At 37.5% G+C, this 21475-nt stretch overlaps 1 protein-coding gene across 10 annotated transcripts in view; it reads right to left on the bottom strand.

The window, feature by feature from the left end:
• The window catches only part of LOC138753515 (formin-like), a 395939-nt gene that overhangs the window by 192476 nt on the left and 181988 nt on the right, over nt 1–21475 (bottom strand). For all 10 annotated transcript variants that reach the window (XM_069916622.1, XM_069916621.1, XM_069916624.1 and 7 more), the window contains 2 exons: nt 12954–13041; nt 8696–8757 (listed from right to left, as the gene is read on the bottom strand). In XM_069916622.1, coding sequence (XP_069772723.1) covers nt 8696–8757; nt 12954–13041 — 150 coding nt within the window. The remainder of the gene's footprint in view (nt 1–8695; nt 8758–12953; nt 13042–21475) is intronic.

Below are 21475 nucleotides of genomic sequence, written 5' to 3'. Positions count from 1 at the left end.
CCATGCCGTTCAGCATGAAGCTGAATTAGTTCAGCGAGAAGTAGAATCCCAGCACAAGAGAGAGCAACTAGAGGAGGAGATAGAAGCCATGCAACAACGCTATTCCAAGATGAGCAAGATTGTTCGCACCAGTCAGGACCGAGCCAAAGAATGGGAGGATAAGCATGTCCAAATGATCTTCCGTAATATTAAACTCCGGCAGCAGCCCTATGCAGATAAGGAAAAGCAAGGGGTAGAACCCGATCTACATCGTATTCGTGCCATGATAAGGAATGGCGACGATCCTGATGTAATTGATGATTGGGATGGGAATATCTGGTATGATGACAATGGTAATAATGCAGATACCCCTTGGCATGTGCCTGACATACTCCCTTCTCCACCCGCTGTTCATGCCCGCCCCGTAAGTCAGTGGACTTTCCAAACAGATGGAGACGGAAAGGGGTATGATGTAATGGTAGAGATTGAAGGGATAGATGCCCTGGTCTCCCAAGAGGACCGGGGGAAAGGTACTCGAACCCTTGCTTATGCTCTATGGCCCCCCCTCTACGGGATGGCCTGGGCCTCCTCCTGTCCACTGGGTGGAGGACCCTGTGGGCCAAAGTGGGAACAGGGGTCGGGAGCAGTCAATGATACGTGACTTCTCTATAAAAGAGCTGGCCACCATTGGAGATCGATTTAGGCAAAGGACAGGAGAAACTCTGGCGGCCTGGCTCCTGCGTGTCTGGGAACAAGGAGGGGGTAATGTATATTTGACTCCTGAGGAATTGTTGGGATTAGAAACATTGACTACTGATATCTGGGTCACTGCTGAGCTACGTGGTAGAAGGAGAGAGGTGGATTACTTACTTGCCACTCCAGGTGATGCCCTGTTATGAGTATACCCATCACCGGTAGATTGGGATTTACATTTGCAGAACAATTGGGGCATCCCAGAGGAGGGTATAGCAGTAATTCGTCAACAGGCCCTGGCCTCTACCTTGTATGCAGGGCGTTTGAGGCTGTGGGTACATGGGAGGAGCCCTGATGATGGCCGGAATGCATACCCGATTGATTCGTTCCACCCAACCCACTGGTTCTGTCCGTAACTAGTCCGCTAATTGGGCACTCTCTGTCTGAGGCGGGGCACGCCTAATCTGGCCTTTTTCTAACCTTGTTAAAGTTAGGCGTACCTAAAAGTGATATTGATGGGAAACCTACCGCGGTCCTTTATAAGAGGAAGGCAGGGGAACATCAACCCCAGCTGTTGAGTCCTCCTGGCCCAACTGTGCCTTCTGCTCCCACTGCTGCTCCTATCGAGCCAGCTTCTCTTGCTCAAGTTACCCGTGATGAGATACAACAATTGGTTAAAAAGGCTCTTATGGATAATAGTAGCATGTGGTCCTGGAAACCCCCGAACCCTACTAAGGCATGAGGGTGCAGGCAAGATTCCCATATCTACTCCATTGAGATATGGCGGATACACGGGGACCCGCGGCCCTACATACCGTTAACAATCCATTGGGGTGGGGGTAATGACCGCCAGTATTTGACCTTGATCGATACCGGTGCGGAGCACTCGGTGATTCCTGGTAACCCCGACCTCTGGACTGGACCGACATTTTGAATAGAGGGGATGGGAGGAACGATCACCCTGGTGAAGGAAATAAAAGTCCGCGCCACGGTGGGTGATAGCCCTTCCCCTATATGGTTACATGCCCTGGTGGCTGCCACTGACGAGTGTATCCTGGGTATCAATATGTTGGCCGGCACGGCCCTTAATACTAGCCAAGGGGGATTTGTGTTTGGAATTCGGACTATTACAAAAAGACTAGTGGTGGGTCGGGCTAAGTGGGATCCTGTGATGGTGCCTCCCCCCCGAAACCAGTATGCATTCCACAATATCGCCTCCCTGGAGGGCAGGAAGAGAATGCTGCCACCACCGATACTTTGCAAGTAGAAGGGGTAGTGAGGCCCACAACGTCGCCCTTTTTGGCCCTGTTTGGCTCAAAATCTCTATTTGTGAATCCTAACGGTCCAGAAGTTGCCTGGAGAATGACAGTTGATTATCGTTTTTTGAACAAACATGCCCCACCACTTGCTTCGGCAGTTCCGGACATCGTTACCCTTATTGAAAACATTGCTACTGGGAACTCGGGAACATGGTATGCTGTCATTGATCTCACTAACGCCTTCTTCAGTATTCTTATAGCTGAGGTCTCACAGGATCAGTTTGCCTTTACCTGGAAGGGGCGCCAGTATACCTTCACCCACCTCCCTCAGGGCTATGTACACTCTCCCACTATTTGCCACAGCCTAATTGCCCGTGATTTGGAGGCAGTGCCAGTATCGCCTTCTTTCTCGATTCACCATTATATTGATGATGTGATGATCCAAGGGGCCACGGAAGAGATGGTATCTGTATTTTGACCAAGACTACTCTTCAGAAATTCAGAGAAAACGCAAGAAAGTACAACAGGTGATTAAACAAAGTTGGCTATGCCATGTTTAACAATATATACTGAGGCTGGTTTTGTATTTTATTTCTGTATTTTACTTATAAGTAATATCTAAGAGAGGGGCTGTAGAGGGTTATACTTGATATTTACTTTATAACTGTTAGGATTTCCAAATAGAGATTTTGAGTAACTTCATTTAGTTGCAACCACACAAAAAAGTGGGCTCACCCAGGAGAGATCTAGTCGCACACCAATTTTTTCTGGGTGTCCAGTTTGGTGAGTAAGTTAGGAAGTACCCTTTTTTCTCTCTTTTCTTTTCTTCTCTTGCATTAGTTTGTTTTGCAAATGTTTTCTCATACATGGAGCAGTATTAAAGCCACCTAATCATATAAATTTTGTACGAGGTACTGCAGTCATATACAGGCCAACCAAAACAAGAAACATAAATGACACAAAGAGTTAATTTTAGAATACAAAATTTTGGAAAATGACTAATTTAAAGATAGTAAGCTATAAATCACTCAATAAAGAGGAGAAAAATTCTCAGCCAACTTAAAAACCTTGGATGTGGAGTGGCAATGATACAGGAAACCCATTTGGTGGATATTGAGCATAAAAAGCTCAGGAGAGAGTGGCTGGGCCAGGTATTTAGTGCCTTCTACAGGAAAAGGAGGGAGGTGGCTATCTTATTCAATAGGAGTGTTGTCTTTGCAGAAAAAAGTGATCCAAGACCCACTGGGGAGATATGTCATGGTCATTAGTACAACAAGTGGGAAAGATATATTAATACTGAATATTTATGCTCCAATGAAAAATGATTCTTCTTTGGAGACATTGCGGATATAATTGGAAATAACACGGAAGGTATGATAATTATTAGTGGAGACTTTAATGCTGTTCTGGATGGGAGGCTGAATAGATCAAAAGATCTAAAGTATTGAATAATATGCTAGAAGAGTTGGGGTGAGTATGGAGACACAGAAACCTAAAGGGATTGAGTTTCTTCTCAAATGTACATGAGAGTTATTCCTAAACAATATATGTATAAAGTAGTAGATTGTAAAATAGACTCAATAACAATCAGTGACCACACACACCTGTAATCCTCACCCTGGATTTAGAAATAAAAAAGTGTTTTAAATGTTGGAGAACAAACATCTCTCTATTGACTGACCCTTCACTGACTCAGGAAATTAAACAGTGTATAGAGGAATATTTTGATATCAATGATAATGGTGAAGTTACATCATCCATCTTGTGGGATGCCACTAAAGCAATAATAAGGGGTAAAATGATTGAAATATCAAGTTGAATAAACAAGAACAGGTTGAAAATGCAATCAGACTTGAAAAATAAAATAAAGGTACTAGAGTCAGTATATAAAAAATAACAATAAAAATTAAGAACTCCTAAATGAATAAAGACAAAAAAAAAAGACATGAATTAGAGGAGCTCTTGATGTTCAAAGCTGAAGGGGCTCTGAGATTTTCAAATCAAAGATATTATGAGAAGGGAAAAAGTTGCTTCTTGGCATTTCAGTTGCATAAAGAGCATGCCGAGTGGTCTCCAGCCTTTCACCCATTCTCAAGGAAGTTAGTTTCACAACCAAAAGAAATAGCAGAAACATTTGCATCTTTTTATGAAGAACTCTCTGACTCACCTGAAATCATAGACAAAGAGGGGAAGGTAAGAACATTATTTTCAAATCTACCCTCCCTTTCCCAAGAAGAATCAGTAAAAATGACAGCAGGCAGAGAAGAACAGGAAATAAAGGAAGTTATTAATAAACGAAAGAATAATAAGTCCACAGGGACCGATGGGATTCCTGGAGAATTCTAAAAGTGTTATAGGGAGGAGCTCTCCCTGATAATGGCTAAGGTCTATAATTATGTCCTATCAGAAGGAAATCCTTCTAAATTGTAGGCAGAGGCTATAATCTCCTTTATTCATAGGATGGGAAAGACCCCATTAAGTGTGAAGGTTATAGATTAATATGTCTTTTATGTAATGATCAAAAGATACAGTCCTATGCTAACAAAGAGAATTCAAAAGGTGATATCACAGTTGTTACCCTCTGATCAAACAGGATTTATATCTAGTTGACGGAGCAAATAACATCAGGCATGTTCTTAACATATCATGTGCAAAAAAGAAACATCAGACATCTATAATACCTAGTTTGGATGCACAAGCAGCTTTTGATAGAGTAGACTGGGTCTATCTCAACCATACATTAAATAAGATGGGTTTCACTCAAATTTATAAATTGGGTGAAAGTATTATATTCAAACCCAAGGTGAATGGATGTTGCTTTCGGAGTTAAGCACGGATACAGTTTGAATCCCCTGCTTTTCTATATATGCTTAGAGCCACTTGCTGAAATTATTAGGCAAGAGGGTTATATAAAGGGTATAAAAGATGATAGAGGGGTGGAATGTAGATATCCCTCTTTGCAGATGTTGTCATGCTGTATATGACTGATCCTATTTCTTCAGTCCTTCACATGATATGTTTTAAAAGAATATGAAATAATATCTGGTTATAAAATTAATGACTCAAAATCGGAAGCAATAATGCTGTTGGGTATTTGGCCACCACAATTAGATAACCAGGTCAGGTTTCATTGGTCTTGAGAGGGCTTCAGATACCTGGGTATTATTATCACTCCCTCCATTTTAAAACTGTATGAAGCCAATTATGGAAAGTCATTGAAAGAGATAAAGGCAGATATGTTCAGATTGGAAATTCTCCCCTTATCATTAATTGGTAGAATTGAAACTGTCCAAATGAATGTTTTGCCCAGACTGCTTTTTTTATTCTAATCTTTGCCGGTAGGAGTTCCTATGATAGCATTTAAAGCTCTTGACAAATTGATATCAAGATTCATATGGTAAAATAAAAAAATCTAGAGTTAGACTTAAGACTTTGTTATTGACAAAACAAAAATGGGGCCTTAATTTGCCCAACATTAAATATTACTACTGGGCAGCACAGCTGAGAACCCTGATAACATGGATAACAAATGATATGGAAACAGGTTGGGTGAGTACAGAACAAAATTCATGCCCCATTATTTCTCTGGAAGGGCTTCCTTTCCTAATGCAAGCAAGTTGGAAGAAATTAAAAATAGATAATGAATGGATTAAATTCACAAGGAAAACTTGGTTGGCTATTAGAAAACAACTCAACCTTTTGAACTGTATATCCAGATTATTAAAAATAGTAGATATCCCCAGAATTCCAACCTGGAAAAATAGATAACAGTTTTAGAAAATGGGCAGATAAAGACTAACTATTGTGGATCAGCTCTTTTATGGGAAACTTTGAAATCAAATGAACATCAGAAAGAATTTGGTTTGTGAGGGATGGATTTTTTCAAGTGCGGCACTACTTAGAGCAGATAATGTAAAAAAAATTTACATTAGAAAAGATTTTCTTGCTGACTATGGAGGGAATGATAATAAAGAACCTGATGGCTCACTTATACAGATGGCTTCAAGATAATGTAACAGGAAACACAATGAAAATAAAACAGAAATGGGAATTAAAAATGAATATTTGCATTATAGATGAAATGTGGGAAATGACACGTCTTGATGGTCACAAGTTAACAAGTAGCCCAACCTAGAGGGAGTTTGAATGGAAAATTAAAATGAGAGTACTTTAGACTCTTCAGGTGTTGGCGAGATACAGTAACACCTCAGAATTATGTTGGAAAGAATACAGGAATATTGGCAATCATACCTATTTTTTTTGGAATGTCCCAAACTATATCAATTTTGGAGAGATATTCAGGTGGAAATTAAGCAAATCATAGGGGCAGACCTACCTTTGGAGACAGCATATTTTATATTGGGAGGGACTCCAGAGGATATAGATACCAAAAACCAGACATGTTTACTTGGGGCTTTGCTGTTGATCGCAAAGAAGATGGTTACAGTATTATGGAGAAAGGTAAAACCAACTGTCCAGCATGAAAGCTAAACTCCAACTAAGGACTGATATTTTCAACATCAAATGGTCACTGCTAATACTATTGATTGATTAAGGATATAACCTCTCTGTAATTTCAGTGGTGGGGAGGAGCTCGACTGGGGCACTCTATATGTAATTGGGTAATGTATACAAATGAGATTGTGATTGTATTCAAGTGCATATATAGTGATGACACAGTGATAAATTCAGTGAGATACTCTCACCCTCTCCTACTTAAACTCAAAAGTATCACAATGGGCATATGAAGAAGTGTATGATTAAATTTATAGGTGACTGCATATTGGTTAGAATAAAATTAATTGGGTGCCAAAATCTGTGATGCTTCTATGAACAGAATTTGAATAAGATAGATTAATGAGCTGTTTATATCTGTTATATGATCTATGTACTTTGTATGCTTCCATGACATGACTGCATATGGAAAGTTAAGTAAAAAAAAAAGAGATTGGTGAGGACAAATTTGAAGTACTGTGCTCAGGTTTTGTCACCAAACTACAGGAAATATATCAATAAGATAGAAAAAGTGCAGAGAACATTTACTAGGATGTTGCCCGGACTTCAGGAACTGAGTTACAGGGAAAGGTTAAACAGGTTAGGCCTTTATACCCTGGAGTATAGAAGAATGAGGGGAGATTTGATAGAGGTATTTGAAATTATGGAGGGGATAGACAGAGTAAATATAGATAGCCTTTCTCCACTGAGGGTAGGTGAGATACAAGGACATGGATTAAAAGTGAAAGGGGAAAAGTCTAGGGGAAATGTGAGGGGGAACTTCTTCACACAGAGAATGGTTAGAGTGTGGGACGAGCTGCCAGATGAGGTGGTGATTGCAGGTTCAATGCTAACATTTAAGAAAAAATTGGACAGGTACATAGATGGGGGAGGTATGGAGGGCTATGGACTGGGTGCAGGTCAGTGGGACTAGCAAAAAAATGGTTTGGCACAGACCAGAAGGACAGAAGAGGCCTGTTTTTGTGTTGTAGTGTTCTCTGGTTCTAAGTCAAAAATCCAGTTCCAGTGAGGGATGCAGAACAGTGGAACTTGTTAGTACTGAGGGAATAATGGTGTTGAAAACTGAATGTAGTCGATACATGAGTTGCTGTAGTCCAGGTGATCAAGAGCTAAGTGGAGAGCCAGTTGTGGAGTGATTATGATGGCAGGTGAATTGCAGTGGGCCCAGATCTTTACAGGTGCAAGTTAATCCTGGAAGACTTCTTTAAGAGCAAGACCAGCATGGATATTTGTGTTCAGTACAACATTGTTCAAATTGCTGAAGTGCATCAGAATAAAAGATTAATATGCTCAGTTGAACACCTAAGAAAGACAGAATGATTTATAACTGCTTTATAAGTGGTTGCAATAAAAGTTTTGAGTTCATGCACTCACGAACAATATGAAAACTAAGGCCAAACAGGGGCAGATGGGTACTATTTGAGATTCTGTAAAGCATGAAGGTCTGAAAAGAAAATGTCAGGAAATTAAGTAAAAAGGGCAATACAATCCAAAATAAGAATATTTCCTTGCTTTGTTGATTTTCAATATTTCTTGCAGCTATCACTGAAGAATTTTCCAGGTCAGTATCCATTCAACATGCATCCCATTATCAAAGTGGCTGTGGACATTTAGAATCTGCAAATATTCCCTTTCACTTCTTTTACTTATCCATTGAGTTATTAGAGTGTAAATCTTGCATTCATAACAGTATTAGAGCTCTCAATGGAGAGCAGAAAAAACTATTTTCTTGTGTGTGGCTTGAGCAATATTTATAATCTATGATCAAGTTTGGGATGGGAGATGACAGCTTTCTTTGCAGCCTACTCTGTTAAAAGTAATGACAGTTAAGAAACCCCACGATTAGTCTAATCAAATTGGTGCCTGAATATCAAAATACCTTCTGGTCAATAGAGCAACCACTGAATAAAGCTATTACATGTGTAAATTAATCCCATCAGAAATATTGACACACCTCATTTTACTGAACTTATGAAATTTCCATTTTATTACCAATAGAATGAGGATGAAAATTCAAGCTTAAAGCAAAATGAAGAGATTTTATTTCACTAATATTCTGAGGTTTACTTATTACATATATTTTACAGGAAATGAAATCTCTGTTCATGTCTTTATTGATGGAACTGTAATTGTGAATTATACTGTATTCAAAATCAAAACTGCAAAATGGCAAATGGATTCAATTACTTTCTGCATTATATTTTCAAAGAATAAAATGCATTTATTATTTTTATGGCATCAGTACTTACGTTGTCGTACAAAGCCTGAAGGGTCTCCAAATCCACTACTGAGTTGTCCAAATTTAAAATAGCTGAAATGACATGTTAAATAGCACATTAAATCAATCATATTTATTAGCAATGCTCAACATATTGTCACATTGCACAAGTACTGCCTATTTACTGGAATCATATGCAAATTTCTTATCAACATGATAATTAATATTTCACTGTTTCACAGGACATGGTTCATAGAATGCAACAACATATTAAAAAATTGTTACTGATATACCTTTACAGTAATAGTAATTCAAGTGCAGTTAAAATGATGTATTTCTATTAACTGTATTTGTAAAATATATTAAGCTAATCCCACATGACATAAATAATGGAAACTAACCTTAAAATATATCTCAAGCACTGAAATTTTGTTTTCCAAGATAAATTAATAAGTTGCTTCCACAAAATGTTGATCAATTAATTACACTACAGACTGATAGTTTTCCAAAAGATCACAAATCCTTATTAGAGATCTAAACACATATTGTCTGCTCAGCTTTTCCAGTTTATTGAAACTTTGAGATAAACAGAAAGGAAGCAGACACATGCTGCGAAGAGCTGGCAATTTTATTGGATTCTTGTAACTAGAAAAACTGTTACACAGGCAAGTCTGGTGTTTGAAATGTATTTTGAGGTAAATTAAGGCAACATTTTCCTGTGGCACTATGGTGTCCGCTCACAAAAGCAAGAATTTATATTCAGAAAGATCATTAGTGTAGCATTGTGCCCATTTGGTTATAATAACCGTCAATGACGACAAAAAACAGATCAGCATCGTGCACTTAACCAACTAGCAGGCACACACATTAAAACACTTTCTAACTAAATTCATGTACTGTGACACATAAAACGAATGAAGTATTTGGAATCCACATGTTCTTGGTTTGGTTGTATTAATTTACCAATTGTGTGAGCTTATGCTATCCTGAACTTGAAGACAAACTTAATTATTTTCGAACGACATTTAGCCTCATACATCCATAAAAGCTTGTATGTCACTCTGCTGTATTCAAGAAAGATTCTCACAAAAACTCTTTTAAAGATATTTCCCACAGGTAGTGACAGAAAAACAGAACTGCTTTTTTAGTTTATTTTTATTAATTCTAGATTTAGCAAGAAAAATCTGTCTTTCTCCCCCAATTTCAGGTTATTCTACATTGATTAAAGACCTTGGAAAAAAACTCCACAAAACTCTCAGCTCAGACTTTCTGGGACCAGGCAAATGAGGCTTACTTTAGTCTACTTGGAAACTCTTCTGCAGGATTATGCTTCTTGTGGAAAAAGAGAAAAGCAAAATTACATTTTATTTGTAAAGTTCAGCAGAGACTGTCATTGAGGCAGTTTGCCAGAGGAATATGAGCAATGATAAAATCCCTTGAGGCTTAACTTTGTGACCTGTCTGTTGTGCCAGTCTTTAACAGACATGTCAACTATCCACAGAGCATACTCCCTGGAGGATGCCTCTGGTCTGACTGACTTTCTGTCATACCACAATAACTGTGTGATTTATGATGCAGAGAATTGTGATAGGATTGACATGCAGTTGAGAGACTAGCAGAGCCCTTATGCCCCAAAAATTCATGAGCAAAATTGTTCTGGCACCAGTTCTGGCCTAGGTTCATCAGACTAAACCCCTTGATCTTTGAGACAGATTCAAAAGAACACATGTTACAAGTTATTCAGAACAAAGAAAAATTTAAAACCTCTAGATTTGCTAAGCTTAAGGTCAGCAAATCTGATCTAACACGATGGTTCGAGGCCCAAAATATAAACTAGTACAAAGGGATTTTTAACTTGAATATGTTATTTAGATTATACCCAGTGAACAATTGCTGCATTATCTACGGCTCCAAACATAATGAACATATATTATGTTTGTAAGGGCACAGTACAGTGCACTCTCACCTACAGTTGACAACATAGGCTAAATGAATACAGAAATCAAACAGCATGTTTCAATAGTCGATACTGAATATAAAATAAGAATAAAAGTGTTTGCATATCTTAGTGTGTTATATTACACAGTCAAAATAAGGTCTTTTACAAATTCATACTAAATTAGGCATAGGGCTTTATTTTTTATCTTCTTATACATCAGATTTCTCTGTCATCATTATCTGATCTTTTGAATAGCTCGGCAGAAAGGAGACATGAATTTGATATCTACTGGCACATTGAGAGATATCAGAGTTAATAAAAGTTAATGGAAGTTTTAGGGCAGAGGGATTATGAAAGACAGTAGCAGGCCTAATGTTTTTTGTGATCAGTATCAGAGATTTGAATTTAAGGACTCTGTTTAAGACATCTGCTAATGACAACATGGTGTGGGATCTGGGGTGGGGGTGGTATAAGTCAAGGAAATATACTGGAAATTGTAGGATACCTGGAGGATCTTGAGTAGATCCATGAAGCAATAGAAATACAGATACAGGGATGAAGAGATGGATAAGGTACTTTCCTTGAATAATGAAGGCATATAATATGGAGTATAAAAGTGCTCAAAAAGGAAAGAAGACGACAGCTGGAGTGATGGAAACAGTTCTGCTCATTATCACACAGGAAATTGTGACAATAGCAGACAGGAAGCAAGTGATAACTTAAAAGATACTTTAATGGTGGCAAACATTTTAGCTATGTGGGAAAAATGGCTGGGCAATGGTTTTTAAAAAAATCTTTGGAACAATAGAAACTGAGGGAGCTTTAAACTAGTTACAGATCAAAAGCTGGAAAATGGGATGAATGCAAATGGCCTTTCCTTAATGGGCAGGTGCAGAATAACCTCCTTTTCGTGTCTATATTTTCATCACATGTTAGAGCATATCCTCTGATTTGCTTTGAAATTTGAGAACATGAACTACGGGTGATTTCATGTTCATTAGTGTAATCTTTAGGAATGAACAAGATACAAGGAACTTGTATCTTGGAAATCTTGGATTATATTTTAATTTCTCAGCAAATAATTTTAACAGAATACATATTTATGAATATAATACAATGCAAATTAGTAGTTTATAAAAGTTTAACTTCATTAAATTGTATTGAAGTTGTATTAAATTGGCTGAAGAATTGTTAAAAATCACAAAATAACTGTTGGATTAGGCAAATTATGCATCAAATTCCAAAGAAGCAATGCAACATTTTCAGCAGTTGAACAGATCCCCCAAAATACTGCTATTGTGCATCATGTTTATCTTAAATTCAAAAAGTGAAAACAACAGGGGATCAAGCAGGCAGGAATTAGATTTTAGAGTTCTCTAATTTAAGAATCTCTAAAAATAAATGTTACTGCATACATGACACTCTGAGATCATGGATGATGACAACCATGAGAGTTCGATACATAGAAACCCACTTAGGATGGCACAGAAACTGGACACTATAGTTAGATAACCCTTTGTGATAGCAAGGACTAAAATATCATAAATAGATCACCTACTAGCCTTGAATGACACAAAGCAACAGTTAGATTTTGCTGCATTAACTAGATATGAGGAGAATTCATGGAACAGACAGGAACATCAGATCCCATTAAACTAACACTTAGACAGTGAAAAAATATTTGTGAGGTGCTTTGTTGCCAGGCCTCAAAATTTACCCTTTTATTTGTGATAGCTAAATAGAACTGAAAGTTAAACATTTCTATTTCAGTATTTGGGCACAGCAGCATTAAGGTAACTGTAAAATTGTGGGTAACACGCTCATAATTATTTGTTTTTCTGCATGTAACTTGGGTTGCGCAAACTTTGCAGAGTGTTTGAGACTCAGAATATCAATTTAGAAATTAGATTAACAAAGTTGGGTACATGGCTACACATTTATAAAGCAAACAATTTAATCTGATCAGTCTATCAAACATTGCCTTCTTTATTCCTACAAAATATATTTTCACAAAAATATTGATGAATGTTTAAAAATGGAATGAATATTGTGGAAGATGGACAAAATAGCAAACTGATGCAATGTGCAAGCAACATTTTCTGAAGGCAGATGTATTTGTATTAAACCTGGATATTTTTAATAAATCTAAACTATTGTAATTCAGTACAATTTAGAAATTAAAATGAACAGATCTAAGGCCATCAGTTAAAACTCTCCAAAATGGGAATTAAGGGCTTATGTAATTTTTCGTAATGGAAAGTGCAAGACTGTCTCTGGACTTGAGCAGGAAGCATTGGAAATACATATTCTGCTACACTGAACAAACATTTTAAAAACTATTTAAACATACCTTGCTGAATATCTTTCATTTCTAGATGCAGACTTGATATAAGAATTCCTACTGCTTGAGAGCGTTTGCCATCCAGTAACTTTACAATCTGTAATTAAAATAGAATTTCGTAAACAAATTGCACTTAGCGCAAAAGAACGTGAAAGTTTAGATGACTACAGGTGCTAAGACAATACTTGTTGCATATTATAAATTATGACAAGTGCATTAGGAGTGAGCTACTGCATGATAATGGTGTCTTGCACTGGCCAGAACAGATCAGTTAAGTGTGATATTCATTCCTCAAAGGACATAAATAAATAGCAACCCAACAGTTTTCATGGTTGTTCATTGATGCTTCCTATGAATAACCACATTTATAGAATTTCACCTCTTAGAAGCATACAATTGAAATTGAGACATTAGTTAGTGGTCTGATGTTTGACAGTATATCCAATATAATGTTCAATAAACATACAATGGAGATGGTTGAACCAAGAAAGATAATTTTAAGAATGACAACAGCTTAGGTGCTGCATATTCATCCAATGTTGTCACAGTGAGGAATAATAAAATGTTGATTTAGACATAAATTAATATTTTAAAACACAGATGAATCATTTTCATTCTGAAAATATGCTGAAAGTTGGATTGGTTTGTAATTAAATGGTGAAAACACATTAAAGAATTAATAATCACTTTTTGTATTCTTGAATCAGAATTAAATCTCTTCAAAAAGACACTAACAATCTATGCTCTGTAATTACATTTACAGGTACAAATTTAAATAATGACTCACAGTAACTATTCAAATAGTTAACACATTTTTCTGGTATTCATGTACATCAGATAAGGAGTGAATATATTTTTATAGACTAAACTTATTTTAGACCTGTAATCATAGACAAATCTACAATAGATTTATTTCCATAATATCTCCTAGTTCAATCACTTAGGTAATTGTATAATGCCAAACTAGAAAAGAAACGATTAATATGGCTAGACAATTTTTAAAAAATGGTGTCACATTTTTTTAAATTCTTCCATCAGAGGTGAAAGAGTGTATAAAGGATTCACCAGACTGCAGTGTAAAAGAAAAGAAAATGGTGACTGGTGTGAACATGCAGCGAACAAGGAGTGGAGACACTGCCATACAAACTACTAATAGATCCATATGTGGTGAAACAATTATTGTATATATTTGCATGTATGTAAATGTCATGACCTTTCCTGGTTGACCCTGCTCTCACTGGCCAGGTCGTGACTCCTCCACTTTCTTCCTGAAGTGCCAGTTGATGAAGTAGACAAAGACGATGTGGTCAAACAATAATCATGACTTTTATAAGCAGAAACTCATGGTACAATAATGAAAGACAATAGATGCATATGCAGTTATATCCAAGGGGAGTGTCCTTAACAGTAGAGATAATGCACAGCCAATGTTAGAACGGCAAGGCTAGCCAGAGGGGAGACAGGCAGCTTGGAAGACATTCACCACAGTCTCCCCCCAGCAGAAGAAGGGTAAAAATCAAAAGGACACCTGCTAGGAAAGAATGAAGCAAGTGATACATGGATACCAAGTTTGGCCTTGAAATGAAATACTCTAACAGCCAAAATATGCCAGTATCTAGCAAGCAATTGAAATATAATAAGATGCTTTATGAATATGTCAGCCTATCAGGCTGTTTACAAATTCTGGTGCTTCGTCTCAAAACAGGTGGCTCCTTTGCAACCATGGGAACTGGTACAGTTCCTGGGTCTGTAGTGTGGGAAGGACTGGCTTCTGGACCTGCTCCAGAGTCACCAGCATGAGGCAGTGGAGCCTCAGCATGGCCATCTGAAAGCTTACTAGGGGTCACAGGCTGGGGGGGGGGGGTGAGTCCAACCTCTCAGGCTCACTCTGAGTAGGGGTGTGAGGAAGGGGCGAACCAGGCAAAGCCAGATCTCTTAGGGGTATAGTGTCAGTATTCCTGTCTGGGAATTTAACATGAGTGTAGTTGATAGCTGAACTGGTTGGACTAGGGGATCTGTTTTACGCGCCCGAGCATGGCTCTTCAGCAGCACGGATCCAAGCTCAGATAAACAGGCTGGCGAGTCCATCACAGTTCCTGATTTCCTAGGAAAGGCAAACATACGTTCATCAGGTGTTTGATTTGTTGCAGTACACAATAAAGACCGAATAAATGTAGTGCCTCAGGCAGCACCTCCTGCCACCGGGTAATAGGATAACCATGTGTTTTTAAAGCAAGATTAACAGTCTTCCAGATTGTAGCATTAGCCCTTTCAACCTGCCCATTGCCCTGCAGGTTGTAGCTCATGGTATGGCTGGTGGCAATCCCCTTATGTAGTAGGGCTTGCCACAGTTCAGCCCTCATGAATGCTGAGCCTCATGAATGTAAATGGGAAAACCAAAAATGCTGAAAATTTTGTCAAGTGACTTAACGACAGACACTGACGAGCCGTCAAGGCAGGGTATCGCAAAGGGAAACCTGGAATATTCATCAATTACAGTAAGGAAATATATATTTTTGTTGTTGGAAGGTAACGGCCCTTTAAAATCTAAGCTAATCCTCTCAAAAGGTCGGGTTGCCTTGATGAGAGTGGCTTCTGGAGCTTTGAAGTATTGCAGTTTGCATTCTGCGCAAAAAGAACAGCTTTTAGTCAGTTTCCTGACTTCTTCCAGAGAGTAAGGAAGGTTGTTAGCCCTTATGTAGTGGCAGAATTGACCCGTCTGCCCCGAGGGCCAGAGTAATTTTCAACCACTGCCTTGCTTGTTTCGATTACTACATGGCTTGAAACAATGTGGTCGATGAAGCGATATGAACTCTGAACACTCTTTTAGCCCCTCCAGCTGAGCACCAGCAGCTGATCCTGACAATGCATCAGAGGGATCATTCAACCTGCCTGGTCTGTACTAGATCTCATAATTATAAATTGAGAGTTCTATTTGCCAGCATGTCATTTTATCATTCTTGTCTACTTCATCAACTGGCACTTCAATTTTATTAGCAGAAATGGATGCAGCACTCAAGCTAGAGCGGCTGATAATCGACCAGTCTGCCCCGAGGGCCAGAGAAATTTTCAACCATTGGATTGCTTGTTTTGAATACTACATGGCTCGAAACAACGTGGTCGATGAGGCGATACAGTGGGGCCACCTGAACACTCTGCTAATAAAATTGAAGTGCCAGTTGATGAAGTAGACAAAGACGATGTGGTCAAACAATAATCATGGCTTTTATTAGCAGAAACTCATGGACAATAATGAAAGACAATATATGCATATACAGTTATATCTATAACAGTAAAGATAATGCACAGCCAATGTTAGTACAGCAAGGCTCACCAGAGGGGAAACAGGCAGCTTGGCAGACATTCACCACACTTCCCCATAAAGGTTGTCATGCCACAAGCCTGCCCCAAGTTTGAGTCTGGATCAGTGTGAGCGACCAACACAGGGATGCTGTCCATCTCTTGTAAATAAAAGCCTTCAGTCTTGGCAACTTCAGTCTTTGTGTAATTGATAATGCATCACCATACGGGCTTTAAATGGCTTGTTAAAGAAGCCCATGGTGGTTTATTTTAAAATCCTGTGACTGCGGGGTATGGGCCTAAGAATCAGTGCTTATGTTTGGCAGCAACCTCCAGGGGTTGCTGACTCCAGGGAATCAGAGGACTGGTGCAGGGCACCAGAAAATTGGGAGACCACCCCTGTTTGAGAGACAGAAACAGAGGAGTTGACCCTACAGAATGGTGACTTCAGCGGCACACCAGTGAGGGGGTCTGCAGCTGAAGAACTCACAAGTGCCAGGCTGTTGGTGATTTGAGGCAAGGAACCTATGCAGACTCTGGGCTGATGAATGCAGTCAAAGGTCTCACACCAGGTTGTGGAATGCTGGAGACAGGCTGAAAGGGGAACCAGGTATCAGAACCAGGATGTGAGAGTGTTCTGAAGGCACTCAAGTTCCTAATCGAGTTAGAGGTTCAGATCTGAAGTTCAGGACGCTGATGGTTTGGAGTCAGGAGTCTATGTGGTTGCAGAGACTGCGCGAGCACTGGAGGCAAATCCATGGACATGGTGACACTGGGGTAATACTCTTTTGCTTCTATTTCTCTGACTGTAAGGGGGGGGGGGGCTGACGTCAAATCTTTGTCAATCTTATGGCAGACTGAAGCCAATTTTGTGTAATATTGGACCTGTTTTATTACATAACAACAAAGAAATCTTGAATTAAGGACAACATTCTGGATGGTAAAGTTTGAGGTGCACAAGTCCTCATGTTGAGACAAAAAAAGGGTCAAGTTGTCAGTCAGTTATTGGAGTTAGGTGCATGTGTTGTAGGAGTACAACATTAAGTAATGCAGTAGAAACAAAATATTCAGATAGTGAGATGGAAAGGTTGGACAAAGCTGCTGATACGGACATGCAGGAATTTACGTATTATGTTATAACTCAAGGTGAAGCAACAGTTTTTACCATAGATCTACAAGGTAGCCACTCAAAATATTAGCCAGCTCGGTGATGTGAATTCCAGTTTTGTAACCTTGGCTTCTGTCAGATGCTTGACAGTAATATCTATCGAGTTCCACAGCTGTAATATGATCAAGCTGGCTGAACAGCAAGTATCAGTGATGACTTTTACAAACAGCAAACCAAGAGGAAAGTGGCAGGATTTTTAGTGGCTCTTTTAAATAATTTACAGAATGTTCCTAAAATTGAACATTCATTTACAGGAACAGTAAAAATGAACAGGACAAATAATTTAGTTAATTTAAAATCCTTTATATTTTGAAATATTAGAAAGAAAATTTCAATCTACCTGCTCAAAATGATATATCTGTAGGGCCTACAAGCTTGTAAAGTAGCAACTGCAGGTTAAGACTGATATAACACCTCATATATGAAAGTATAACATTTCAAGTTATTTTACAATAAGAGTAGCTCGTTTGATTTTTTTTGTCAATTCAATTTATTTTAGTTTTGGACTAATGAGATCCAAGGCTAAACAGCACATTCTGTAGAAGAGAGTTGACTGCAGCTTTGGGAGTTTCACACTAGACAGTGCAGAAATCCTGAAGGTATGGTTAATTTCATGTCTCAGCAACAATAAATAATTTAATTGCTGTTACTTTTGGAAAATTCAGGCTTTTTTTGTCTGGGAACAGAAGTCAATGCAATCCATGAGTACAAAAGTTGTTGGAAGTGGCAGAGAAAACCTGCAGTAGGTCTTGTTTGGGCTATTCTATTGTTGTGGTTGAATTATAAATTGAAAGTGAGACATTGAAACTGAATTGCAGAAGAAATAGGAGATTACAAAATTAGAGAATAAAGTTTGCAGTAAATGACATGGGCTAGCTCATAAAAAAAAGGTTTTATGAGGACATCAGGAATTGGTAAAGGATGGTGTCCCATTGTTCAGTGGTCAGAAATAGGATAGGAATGGATTATAGGAGGGTGGGATAGCTCATGTTTGGCAAGCTGAGAAATGGACTACTGATTTCAAATTGGTCTCCCTGGCAATGCTGTGATCAATGCTGTGATCTCTCAGAATTCATTGAGTGCATCTTGACTGGGTAAAGCCATTTACTTGTATGTGTTTATAAGCTGCAGAGAGAGATGCAAGTAAGCCAGAACAGTCTAATATCGTATGTTGTTAAGAAAGTAGCTGGCACAATCACTACAAATGAAGATTCAGCATATTTTCATCTTAGACAGCATTTTTTCTGTTTGATGAAGATTTGGAATAAATTATTTGAAGTAAATCTAATCAGTACAAATTCAACTTTGATCCCTGGTAGAATTAAAGCAGATGTTACAAAAGGAATAATTTCTGAACAAATTAATGGATTTCAAAATCATCTCCTTAAAATGAAATAATGTTTATTAGAATTAAATCCATATTTGAAAGACAGCAGATATTAGAAATCGTAACCAAATCTTTGTGTAACTGGGAATTACAACTCCTTCTGGTCAATACTTCATAAGAATATGCATCTTGATGCAAACTTTATCTGGTACTTATACTAATAAGTTCACTCTTGTTTCACAGCAATCACAAATTCAAACAGTCATCTCTCAAAACTACGCATATGCCTGCTGAACTTCAATACTTGGAGGTGGAGTACGTTCCAACAGGGATAATTGCAGTCTTTGACTGTATCTAATTTGTACAGCTTTCAATGACCTTCCAATTGACCTTATTCTGGGGCAAATATATAAGATGCCATAATCTCTATAGGTAGAATTGGCTTGAGGCCAGGAATTTAGAGTTATAATTTATTTTTCTAAAAGTGTTATAATAATTTCAACAAAAGTTGGTTATTTTGTGGGAAAGTTAAAATGCCAATAAAATAACTAGAAAGTGTTAGACAATCATTTTATTTAAAGTCAGCTTGTGAACTCTGATAGAATTACATTTGGGAAATCAACAAATTTAAAAACCAGTTTGCAAACAGTTTTTTGTTGTAAATATAAGCATTCTAGGTATTAAACCCTCAGAAACATATATCAGTAAAGCTTAAAATTATTCCACATATTGTCATATGAATCTATATTACTGTCAGATTTAAAACTCAACTATCAAAATGTTATAGAAAAAAAATAAATTGAAACAATTAGTTAATGCACCTTGAAACCATGATCTAAAAATGAAACTTTGCAGACTTAGACATTCAGCTTAGTTAATTGACTGTTTTAAGTGATTCCTCAAATTAAAATGCATAGTAATTTTAAAAAAAATATTTCCATGGACCCCATAAATCTGGAAACATAAAACTTAAGAACAAATGTCAAAAGTTACACTTCTTATGTAGCTTTCTATTGTATTTCACTTCCTGTTATGACCAAGGTGCTCGTGAAATGCATTAACTTCTGGTTATTAATACTCTAAAGTATGCATTATTAGGATTTGTTCTTTGATTCAAAAAGAAAATGCAGTGACATGTACAGCTTTTCTATTTTATATTACAAAACTAACCTTTAAAGATTACCTCTCAAAAGAGCACCACTTACATTAGACCTTAAATAAAAACAGATGTTATTAATTACTTAAGGCTGTTTTAAAGAAAAAGAAAAGCTATATTATTACCTTCAATGTCTTTGATATGATAATCATTCAGGTAAAGAACATGATTGAACAAATGTAATTTTCATTTCTCAGTGACACTTGATAATTCGATATTTGCATTAATACATAAATAATTTACATGTCCAGTTTTACTTTTCCATGTGGAACCTTAAGAAGAGGCAAGAAAAATAATTCCATAATTCAAATTCATACCACTTACTGGAAATTCCTACAAGGATTCCAAAGCATCTAGTCTAAATGTTGCTAGTTAATTCAAAAACCACATCTATACATATTTTTATCATTGTAATAATAAGCCAAAATTTGTGGGTAAATGCTAGTTGTGTGGCAGACTGCTGACAAGGACTCAGGTAAATGCCTGCGAGATTGGCGCATGCTTATCTGAACATGGAAAATCCTGATCTCACCAACAGTTTCCTGTCAGCGATTTCATCAGTACTTTCATTCACATGGGAATCTCAAGGTGGAGCAGTAATCCTTTAAGATTCCTCTACAGCCTACATTTGAGAACTTGATCATGGATATGTGCCAAGTCTAACCTGGCACAGAATTGATCAGGCTACTTATTTCATAGGGAGATTTTATAGCTGCAAGGAAAAAAAAGGTCAAGTTAAATTTTTTAAAATGTGGAACTTCTGATTTTTAGTGATTAAATTAGTGTAATACATTTTAAAACATTTAAATTGATTGCATTTTTAATTATTGTTTAATCTTCATGAATGTTAAAGGGCATTCAGAAGCATTCCAAAAGCTTGACAGCTTTGATAAATGGTAAAGTTGAGGGCATGGCTTTGTAATGGTTTTGCTTCCAGACAAAAGGTATCCGCATCAATTGTTGAGTGAGTGTTGTCTAGGCCCACTGAATTGTCCAATAATATTACATAATGCCCCAATAACCAGTTTGGTTTGAGATGTGATCACTTAGGAAATTTGGCCTTGCAGAAAAAAAGACATAAATGAGGGAGAAGGAGAAATTCAAATGGGTAATGAATCCCATTCAGCAAAAACGGAGGCCACTGATCTTGCTTCTCTTTTGTATATGCTTTTATCATATTTCCCTTAAGTAAGCACAATTCAGAAAAGAGTTTGGAAAATTGAATTTAGACAATATTGTCTTAAAATCAGAGAAAAACTAAATAATAGCATACTATACTTCAGACATTTTTTTTCAGGATTAGTTGTTAAATATTTAATGCATTCATATATTTCTTTTGTATCCTGCCATTGCAAAAGCATTAAAATAAACCTAGTTCACAAGTAGTAGGCACGAGTGGATTTAATAGAAACTCTAACATGCTCAATCACTAATTTTGGAAAGAGTATATTCAGATTGTAATAACTATGATGTGGTAAAGATATCACTGCAGAATATGCACCACAATGTCACTGTCAGGAGAGGAAGATGGGAGTGTGTTGCCTTCTCACTTCAACTTTATTACCTGAATCAGAGGTAAT

The sequence above is a fragment of the Narcine bancroftii genome, chromosome 2 (genome assembly GCF_036971445.1).
Source record: "Narcine bancroftii isolate sNarBan1 chromosome 2, sNarBan1.hap1, whole genome shotgun sequence".
Classification (NCBI taxonomy): Eukaryota; Metazoa; Chordata; class Chondrichthyes; order Torpediniformes; family Narcinidae; genus Narcine; species Narcine bancroftii.
The sequence above is the reverse complement of the archived record's forward strand: the minus strand, read 5'-3'. Positions and strand labels throughout refer to the sequence as shown.